The following is an 11356-nucleotide window of genomic DNA, read 5'->3' on the forward strand; positions in this document are numbered from 1 at the left end:
CATCTGCCTTTTTTTTTTAAATCAGGAATTTTCATAGGTGGTGTGCTGACTGGGGTTTTTGTTGCAATTTACGTTGCTCGACCAACCCAGAAACAGGTTGTGCACATCTTCCAAGCTCCACCCACCTTGCCACCTCCGCCTCAGTCCCTGCCGCCTCCGCCTCCGCCACAAACAAAGCAGCAGCAGCCCCCGGAGCCGAAAAAAGTTAGCAAATGGTTTCCGTAAACCTTAGATAATCACAAATTAATTTTTAGTAATTCTTTTGTTTTAGAAATTTCCAGTTACCATTTTTGGACATCTATGATCTCTGTGTTCTTGCTTTTCCTAATAGCACATGGTTGTTGGCATTTTGTGATTGAATTTGGGTGTGATTGGCCTTGGGTATTTGCGATATCATGTATAGCATAATTCTGGTTAATACTTCTATTAGTTTGTTCCATGCTAATACTTTTTCTTACTGTTGTTCCTGCTTTATAATTTCTTGACTGCAATGTTATGACAACTGTTTTATATTATCTTTTTAAATGTACTGGTACTTCTTCAATGTTATGAGTTATGACAACTGCTTTATAATTTCTTCACTGCAATCTGATGTTTTATTAAAATATTCTATGTAGTCTTAGTAATATTTTCTAATATACTGGTACAGGACCTGAATCCTTGACTGAAAATTGGCATTTCTCCATCGTTAAAAGAACTGTCTTATTATTTATTGACTGTAAACTTATGTTAAGGCATCAATTACTCCTTAAAGTATTCTTCAGTCATTCAATTTAATGCGAAAGAAAATATTAATAATTGTTAGAAAAAGGGAAAAATAGTCCGTTATTCTATCCAACCAATTTAGCACCTCCCGTTTATTGCCACAATCAGTAGTTGGTTACCCTTGCGCTGAGAGAAGTTCATATTTTATGGGTTAAGTGTAGGTTGAATTAGCATCAACCTTGAAATATTAATTAACATAGATTCAAGGTACAGAAAACGCAACAAATTAAACCAGAACGAAAGATAGCAGACATGGTAGAGAAGATTAAAGTCTTTTTTTTTTTTTTTTTAAATCTGGTAGAGACTACCAAGATTGAATTATATAGAGACTAAATCAGAAAAACTCATCCCATTCCTCTTACTGGTAACTGGCTCCCCCTGATTGGTGTTTGTCCCCATGAGTCTTACCAGTATGAGATGCTGGTACCGGATCCAACAACCCAATAAGCACTCCAATGGAATAAATGCTTGAGTTTTATGAGTTGTTTCCAAAAAAAAAAAGGAACCATCTACTTTCCAAATATCTGGACCTTGTGAATCCCTGTTTAGACCTCTAATCTCTTTTTGATTATAGTCGACGATAGACTTTGTGGTTCTGAGAAGGCCTTCCATCACCACCTTAGTAAAAGAGCTGTGTTTCTAAGCTGTAAAATTTGTGTGAATAAATTAACCCAACAATCCAAATTTCAAACAATATCTATACTGTAGGTGATGGTGCTTAACACTTTTGCTAAATTCATGTTTGTGATGAGATTGAGTGGTAGATAATCTCCAAATGGCAGCATAAAGAATAAACTGTAGACTGACTGAGTTAACTATATGTTTCTGGAAATAAGAATGTTGAGTGTCGCTTTTCGATCGAGCATCCTATCCGATACAAGTGTCACAATCGATCAGACTTTGCCAAGTCTTAGTCGACATGGCCCCCTACAATCCTGACCTTCCCACGACACATGCACCGATTGTTAATAATACAATACAAAGTGCTATAAATTTACATACGAAAGTAAAAGGTGCTTTACAGACGAGTTTGAGTATAATATCATGTCGTTCAGCTAGTACAAAGTGCTACCCTACTACCAATAATGGTTCAGCTGGTACAATATCATGTTGGTTCAGTACTCGAGGTATATGGTGACTATATATGTTGGTTCAATATTTAATGGGTTGAGCACAATCCAATTAGTACCTTTTTTGGTTTAAGCAAATCATGGAAATTAGATGCTATAAAACTAGAAAATAGATGAATAGTGCTTATCTTTTGCTTCAAGCAATTCATCAAACACCTTAAGGGCATTCAACTATTGTACAAGGAATCAACATACATTTCAATCATCTTATTTTACGAACTTCGGAGATTAGAGATTTAAAAAATATTTATGAGATGAATTCAACAATAAGATGGATATATAGCTTACCTATCTTTTTGTTGATCTCTTGCTTGAAGTCTACTTCTTTAAGTGGGCTGTGTTAAAAATTTCGATGATTGTTGTTTAGCTCCACGAATGTAGTTCGGTCTCAAATCAGGTACCTCAATTAATCCGACTACTGAATTTCTCATGATCCTAATAGGATTTGAAACTGCTTGATTTTGTTCCAAATTTATCTCCGAGTAATAGATTCATTCCAAATTTATTATTTCGCTAATTTCTCTCCTCCCGTCTCTTTTGCAGTGCTAACTCCGAGGTGCCGATTCTACACTCACGATGCTTCTATTCCTTTCCATTTATCTGGTCATTCTCATTCTTCATAAATCTTCAAATTTATGGTAATTTCTCTATATACATGTTTTTTTTTTTTGTATTTTCTTGACTGATCATCAATAGGTCCAATTCGGTCCGTCAGTATTGGTTTCCCTCTTTTTGCTCATATGGTTGTGCATTTAAGAACTGATTGTTCGATCTGAGTTGCGCACTATTAACAAACGGGATACGATCATTATTTTGAAGAGATGTGTTAATTAGCAAAGTCATTCTCAATGTGCTGCTAATGGCATCACAATATGATTTTTTTATTTCTGGTTCAATGATTTGTGTGTGGTACACACAGATGGGAGTCCAAACTAGAATCAGAGCAAATTCAAGTAGTTGCATGCAATTGAACGAGAACATTAACTCAATTAAAAAGAAGAGTGAGAACTGTCAATTACAAAAGATTCATATGAAATTGAGAGAGAGGAATATGACAAGTTCATCTACATAGCAAAACAGGAAATCAGTAATTTCACCCAACTGATTAGAGGTGATTTCTTCTATTAGCTGAATTTTTTTCTCTATAAACATAGTTTATCTGTTATTCAATTTTTTTTTTTTTTAAATCTTGCAGATCTTAAAGGGTTCCCTCAAGGTAGAGAGCATTGCACTATTTGACATAGAAATATTAGATATCCACTAGGACAGAATCGCCGAGGATGTGAAAGATGCCAATGATGCCATTTCCTCTATTATAAAGAATAGACATAGACAAGGTACCAAGTTTTAAATAAACCAGATAATTTCTGATGTAACTGGGATTTCAACTTAACTTGAACTTAATGGTACTGTCCTCAAAAGAATGCTGATATCTGAGGCATCAGGTTCCCTGCTGATTTGGTCACTGAGTGCAGGAAAGGCTCCATTATGTACCCCCAATTGTGCAACTGTGCCTCAATACAACTGAATTCTTACCTGACTTTGGTGTTCTTTAATACATGTGGTTTTGTATCAGTCATTGGTGGTCCTTATGGCTTAGTTGGTTTCTCTCTTGCACAATCCCCTCTCGATCCTCTCTTTCTTTGTTTGGTTTTTGCTTATTTTTTAATTTGTGTGTTTGAACCAGACTCACATTAAATAAAGAATTAAAATGGGGCTATGGTCCATACTAAAGCTCCACTGTCTATTAGCCGCTTTAGCTGGTTTGCTAAATCTGCACAACACAGTAACAACTCGCCAAAGTCAATAATATCTTTGAAGAGAGCATTCGATGTTTTTGATGCCCCATTTTGCCAATAGTATCTCCTATTCTCCTCAATATAATATGAAACTAAGGTTGGTGTTCAACCCTTATATTCTTATTCAGTTAGTTGTGACACTTCACCAACCCCGTGTTTATTCTCTTGCAAAGCACTCCTTAATCACAAGATGAGCTGCAATGGTGCCAGTGAAAGTCCAAAAATTGAGATACTCAACAAAGAATATTGTCAAGCATAGTAAAAAAGGTACGTCTTTACAATATAATGGGGAGAAAATGTGGCAATCATTTATGAAAGACATATGTACTATTCGACTAATCATTTAATTTTGCAACCACCATTTTTACGTACTGAAAACTTAATTGTTCAGAAAAAGGCAAAAAAAATCCGAACAGCAGCTGCCCACCATAACTCTGAAAGAAAAGACAGAAAGAAAAATATAAGCAATACATTATGATTTATGATAACAGTGATAGCAAATGAGACGTGCCTTTCTCAAAGAGCAATATGTAAACTAAATCCAAGTGACAATTTCCATTCCGTGCTTCATGGTAAAGTAAAAGGACTACTGTGTTATTATGATAATTTAACATGAACATAACTAGATTTGTATACTACTTACTGCTTTATGATTGAATTGAATTTTAGATTAGTCAAATCTCGAGCTTAGTGCTGAAGTGATGTCAGCAGTGCAATATGTTAAAGATGCAGAATTGAGCAAAGGTGTAAAAATGACATGAGTTTTGGCAATATAGTATTGACCGGGTAATATAGCAAATACTTGCCTGTGAAATAGTAAATATTTGCTTTGCTTTGAAATTTGCAGAATTATTTACGTTCCTTTTATTGAAGCTCATCATAAGAATATTTTTACTCTGTACAAAATCAGACAAAGCAAAAGGAGCAGTAAGTATGTTGTGATACTTATGATCTTTCATTCAATCATATCATGTTATTTACATTGTTCATCTTTGAAAGAATTTTTGTTTTTGTTGTTCATTTGCATTGGGTCTTTTATACTTTGTAACATACAACAACTCATGAAACTTATCGCAATAAGTACTGCCGAAGCAAAGCGAGGCATTCCTCTAGTGATGCATTTAATTTGTGCCCTCAGTATAGCACTCTCCTTTTCTGTTTTACATGAATTTGACACTAGTGTCCAATAGAAATTTAATTTAAAAGAATTACTTGTAATATTGAACTCCAAAACTATTTTAATTTCATTAACTTTTAAACTCCGCTGTTAGTATTTCTCGCTCAATTTGAGAACAATTTATGCTCAATTCAGTTTATTGCTGATTAAGGGTTTTAAAGAATCAAACTTTGGCTAAAGCCTCACCTGAGTGAATCCCTGGTAAAAGTACTCGCTTATGAACACCAATTACCAGATTTACCACAAAAATTTATTGTATTTCAGTAATATTTTGACTCTACATCAGCCTTGAAGTGCGAAAATGGCAAAAATCTAGTTGATGTGTCACATGCCAAACATGACCTTTGTGCTGGGACTTGTACCGGTGGTATGTACATATTTCAAATATGATTAAGGGACTTGTACTCAATATGTCCATTATACCAGTTCGTGTGTCATACCATGTCAATATTTCAAAAAATAGTCACTTCACACGAATAGCAATAACACAGTGAACACGAGTGACATCATGTGACCTACACACATTTCGCGCCGGACCCGGTCACAACATGACATTTTTTTCATCCCTACATACGTATTAGTTGGTTCTAGAGAAAATCAACTATAATTGCTCAAATTATCATCGGCCATAAATCCAAGGATGCAAATGCATTAATGCAATGATAACTTCTGACTAAAAAGGAAATATATGTAGAGCATGAATTGATTCCAAAATATAAAGGAAAAAGAGCATGAATTGATTCCAAAATATGCTCGACTTGTTCAGCCTAAAAAAAACAATTATTGTCAATAAGAATAAACGAAAACGAGCATGAATAGATTCCAAAAATATGCTCCCCTTGTTCAGCCTCAAAAAACAATTATTGCCAGTAAAACAAAAAATAATTCAGCCACCAGAGTACTTCTACATAGAAAGTGATTATTTCAAACCACTCTGTACCACTTTAAAGCATAAAAATCAGTTAACTCGAGAAACAAAAGCACCAAAATATTAACAATGACACGACGTAAACAGTCTTAAATAGTTTTTACTTTCCACCAGGTCAAAATTTTTGAATGAATATAACAGATAAAACTTAGTCGATAAAAAATTCCCTCGGAAGAAAGTGCTAGGTTCAGGGAATGGATGTACTTTACACAACCACCACACGCTACATCTCTCTAGCTTCACCTAATATCCGTTTAAGCACTATAACTAGAACTAGTCTCATCGCCCATTTATAATTATATGGATTCTATCCTTTTAGCTCTCTCTCTATTTTGACCTTTTCAGTTCACTTGTTGCTGATTCCCATAAAATGGGTAGCTACCGTAAGCCGCCGCATACATTGATGGGTCGGGGAAAGGTGCGCCGTATGCATACCCGTTATAATACTGACCTGTGTAGTACATACCATTCCATTGGTTACCTGTATCTCCTCCTCTCCCCTACAAAGAAATACAAATATTATTAAAACACATAAGTAGGTTAATGGCAGAATCATAGAGAAGCTAGGGGGTCACAACAATTGGATTTGGATCAGAAAATCCGTATCCATTTTTATTTTCCAAATAGGTATACGGATAGACTTGGGTATGGATAGGGATACGAATTGGATATACAATGAATAGAATACAAATACGGATGCATAGATATTACAAACAAATTTTATACGATGCATCAAACTTGTTATATAAATAATTTCTTTGATACTAACATTTATAAACAAATATAAATGTCATAAATAAACTAAAATTCATATCATGTATTCCATTATAATGACGAATAACACAACTACTTTTCATAACAAGTTATTAGTTACAAGATGCATATATGTGTATATATATACATACATTTACATGAATAATTATCCGTATCTTCTGGTATCAAAGTTCAAAGGCATATCTGTATTTTCAAATTCAAAGGCATATCCTTATCCAAATCCATACTAATTCATATCCACAAATATCAGATCCTGGATTATCTGTATTAAAAAAATCTGGATAGGGATCAGATAAGAATCGGATAAAATATCTGATCTGTTTTCATCCCCAGGAGGAACCCTTTGAAAGTTACAAAATTATTACCTGCTTATTTGCTGGATTTCTTCCCCAGGAAAGACGTACGGTTTGCTTCCCAATTGCTGTTCCATTTAAACCTTGCAATGCATCTTCAGCACTTTTTCTGGAATAATTGCAGCTACTTATTTAATGATATGGTTAAATTACAACTACACCATGAATTGAACTTTAAAGACAACTTATTATTCTCAGAATTAGATGGTATTAATTGGACAAGAGGATCTACAAATGGACCATGTGGTAAATAAATGAGGTCAAAGTTTCATAATTTTTTAGTATATTAAAAAAGGAGGAAACAAAAGTAAATGTCTCTGTTTTAGTATTACCTCTGTGCAAATTGGACAAAGCCACATTGTTTACCAGCTGGGACCTTAACAGAAGAGATCTCTCCATACTTGGAGAAGGCTTGCCTCAAGTCGTCTTCACTAACGTCTGGGTCCAGTCCGCCGACAAATACCTAAAAATATTTTTCATGGAAAAATGGTGTCATTATATAGAACAATAAAAAGCTCAACCAGAAGGAGATGCACTTACGGTAGTGTTTGTTACATCTCCCCCATCAGATGGCGCCGTGTTGCCATTAGATCCAGGACCACCTACACATGATAAACTCAATTAAAATGAGAGGAAAAAAAAAATATCTGCCTAAAATGGTAAGCTATATATATATATATTATCTTAAGAGTGAGGCAATGGTACTATGCATAGCGCGGATTGGTCCGTACTATGGATCAATATCTCCGTTTTCAAAGTCTATTGAAAGGAGCTATTTGGATAAATGTTTCACATTTTCAAAATCTTGTAAACAAAGGAATTGAGCAAAAGTACCTTTTAAGAGTTCAAGTTTACCAAAGTAACAAGAAGCAAGTTCAAAGCATCAAAATTGTATTAACCTTGACAATTTAGCAATAAACATACATTTTCATTATTTAGCACCGAAATTCTACAAGATACTGACTGTTTCCCAACAAACCATACTTCTTTTAGGTCATGTTTGGTTGTGGAGTAAAGTAAAACCGGATTAAATTTCTTACTCCAAGCTAAACCGGAGTAAGTTAATCATGTTTGGTGGAGTAAGCTAAACCACCTCTCTAGGTGGTGTAAGTTACTCCGGTTTAGCTCAAATCTAACTCCATCTTAAACCGCCTATGTTACTCCTCGTTTGGCTCCTTAAGCGTGGAGTAAGGGGTTTACTCCACCTCTTACTCCACAACCAAACATGGCCTTAGAGAGAAAAAAAAAAGTCAGGCAATAAACTCTTTACTATAAGGCAACAATGTTTGTTTGACAATCTGACTCAGCATTTTTTTCCCCTTACTGACTCTGTATTTGAAACCAATTCGCATATACCAAAATACTTTACCAATCTTAAAATAATAAACCCTATGCAGAGTCGCAGCAGCTGAACATAATTAAAAAAAAAAAAAAAGATACCACACAAACCATAAATTTGCACAATCAAGAAAGATGCAAAATATAAAAAATAAAAAATAGAACAAAAACTGTAAAATATAGCAAACCTGAAGATTTTCTCGGAGTAGCAGGGCCTATACGCATGGCCCTGGTAGAACAATATTTACCATTCATCTCAGTCATAGCTTGGGCCTTCTCGTCATCATTTCCAAACCGCACAAAGCCATAACCCTTAGATCGGCCTGTGTTTGCATCAATAACAACCTTTGCACCCTTCACTGAAGGATACCTGAATTGACCAGTTTAATCCCACATTAAATGATAGTGTATTGCAAGAAAAAGTTGAGATACTCGTATTAAGTGAGATTCTGGGTAAAGAGATATACTGTTAGTACTTAAATATAATATAAAACAGGGACGTAAATACTGCAGGAATACACCAACACTAACATTTTACATTTTAAGACACAATTGTAACATTTGGAGACCCCCCCCCCCCCCCCCCCCAATTTCCTTCTGTCCCCTTCTAATAAAAAACAAAAACAGAAAAAACATATGGCCAAACTAGCACTTACATAAGCTGTAGCTACATTCAATAAGCAATTCTGATTACTCAAATAGGAAAAAAAAAGAGAGATCATATATTGATCGCATAGTATCAGGAGCACCACAAACAAACAAAATTCATCTAGAATACTGAACATATGAGTTCATTATAAATGACAAATCAACACTAAAAACAGCCATCGAGACAAACTATCAACTACCTGCTAGCAAAGGTCTCGAGCAAAATGGCATCAGTGACGTCGCCAGCCAGATCGCCGACGAAGATGGAGTGGTCAGAGGCAACATCTGCGCGGCGCTCACCCATGCTGAAGGAAGCCCAGTTTAACCGGAAGGGCTGGTCGGTGTTGGGCATAGCGTGGCCCCCAAATGTCTGCAGCACCTTCTCTGCAGCTCCCCGGTTGTTGAACTCCACGAACCCGTACCCTTCTGAGTTCCCCGTCATCTTGTTCCTTATCACCTTTATGCTGTGCACCTGAATCCCAAAAGTAACCAATCAATACCAGAATACCAGCCCCTTCTTCTTTTATTTAAGAAGTATATTATGGGGATGGTCCCTGATGTTTCGAAGTTCCCAAATTAATCCATATAAATATTCCTAATTGTAGTGTTTTGTTCTGTACATTGATTGCAGAAAAAAAAGGAAATACTAATCAGAGCTGATACATGGAATTAGTCATACAGTGATAGGTTGACCAAGAAATAATGGCTGATACCGAGAAAGATGCACATCATCTGATTAATTATTCAAGATAAAGGTTAAAGCTTAATAAATTGAGCAAGAGATAAGAAATACAAAACAGAAAGGAAGTAACAAGTCCTGATAAGCTCATAACAGTCTGAAAGATAGAAGTCAGAGGACACGAAAAAACCTAATCTAGACCTTCACCCAAATGTAGTTATGTTGAATACAATGATACAGAGATGAACGATTACTCTGCAACTGATAAATATTTTGGTTATTTTATCCACATCACACAAGCCTTTTCTTTCAGTTCACAACATGAAAATTGAATAAGATGCTTAGAACAGAGCTTGAAAAGAAAAAGATACATGTGTAAAGTGCTCTAATCATAATGAAACTCTAGGGAACTGCTTATGAACTTCTCTAAAGCTATGCCCACAATACAACAACAACATACAAACCAACATAGTACAAGTCTGTTTCGCACATATACAAGTATTCAGAAAAATATGTCAATTTCATTAAAGTACTTAATTGCAAAACCCATAATGAAATAAAGAAAAAGAAAACAGTGACCATATTTAAGGGTTAAGTTTCAAGGAACCAAGGTCAAACATTTGACTTAGATTCTTAGCCATTTAGTTAATAATGCAGCCAAGAAATGAACAACATCAGTTTTAGTTTACAAGTTCATTTGCTGTAATTATAAACTTTTACTGCAAAGTAAATACTGGATGTCACATCCCAATCCAATTATTAGATCCCTCCAAAAAGCTCACAAGCACTTGTCATTATCTAGCAAAAAATAAATCACAACCATTTGTTCTACAACGCTGTTCAAGATCTAACCATTGAGACAATAATAAACGAACTTCCTATCCCAACTTTCCCGATTTGATGTGTTTATCCAAAAATGACATAAAATTAACAACAAACATCATCACTACTCGTGAAGATCTACCAAAAGAAATGAAGTCAAGAGAGAAACTAACATCTCCAGTATGAAGGAAGCAGCTGGCGAGATAATTCTCGTCCATCCAGTAATGGAGGTCTCCAACCCAGATCGTCTTGTTATCCTCCCCTCCTCCTCCATTCGCCGCCGGAGTCGAGGCCGGAGAAGAGGCGGCGGCGGCGGGGCTGTTAGCCGCCTGGTACTGTGGTCGAGGTTGTGGGTGGAATGGCATGAAGTGCTGAGGAAACTGAGGTGGCGGATGTGGAGCAGGCACCGCCGCCATCATCTGATGTGGCATTACCATGTGAGGGAACTGCATATGAACCCACGGCTGTTGTTGCTTTGGCTGGGGATTCGTATCAGCGGCGCTTGATGCCACGGTCGCAGCCTGTTGCATCCCGCCGCCAAAAGAGATATGGGGAGGTGGAGAAGAAGTGGCGAGGAAATGAGAAGGTGAGGCGAGAGAGAGGCAGAGAGAAAGAGAGAGAAAGCGAGAGCGAGAGAGAGATTATGGGATAGGTCGAGAGGAGACTAAATAGGGAGGCGGCTCGGTAAGGGGGCGGGGGTATTGTGAGCCGTTGGATTTAGAGATGGGATCACTGAACGGCCGTTGATTGAAGATCCCAGGGATTTGACCGAACCGAACGCACGTTGATGTCGGCCTGACAGGTGGGGCCCAGGACAACCCCTGCTGCCTACACGTTCCGGTCGTTTTCTCTTGGGTCCTTCCCTAGGGTGTCCATTTGAAAAAACAAAAGTAGAAAATTATTCTTTTGCAGTTACAGCCCTCAAATGTTGTAAATGTTGCTT

General features: G+C 36.4%; 1 protein-coding gene and 1 long non-coding RNA gene across 2 annotated transcripts; one reads left to right on the top strand and one right to left on the bottom strand.

Annotated features, from left to right (window-relative positions):
* Positions 1-5881: 5881 nt before the first annotated feature.
* LOC144552731 (polyadenylate-binding protein RBP47-like) lies at positions 5882-11147 on the bottom strand. The gene is made up of 7 exons (XM_078300725.1): positions 10587-11147; positions 9113-9384; positions 8453-8634; positions 7467-7528; positions 7259-7389; positions 6939-7035; positions 5882-6299 (listed from the first exon to the last, which is right to left on the bottom strand). Exons 1-7 carry the CDS (start codon positions 10941-10943, stop codon positions 6141-6143), a joined length of 1260 nt encoding a protein of 419 aa, XP_078156851.1. The 5' UTR covers positions 10944-11147; the 3' UTR covers positions 5882-6140.
* Positions 7538-8446, top strand: LOC144552732 (uncharacterized). Its single transcript, XR_013511212.1, has 2 exons — positions 7538-7919; positions 8164-8446. It is a non-coding gene; the product is annotated as an uncharacterized LOC144552732 (long non-coding RNA).
* Positions 11148-11356: the final 209 nt, after the last annotated feature.

The sequence above is a fragment of the Carex rostrata genome, chromosome 4, assembly GCF_964058835.1.
Source record: "Carex rostrata chromosome 4, lpCarRost1.2, whole genome shotgun sequence".
Taxonomy (NCBI): Eukaryota; Viridiplantae; Streptophyta; class Magnoliopsida; order Poales; family Cyperaceae; genus Carex; species Carex rostrata.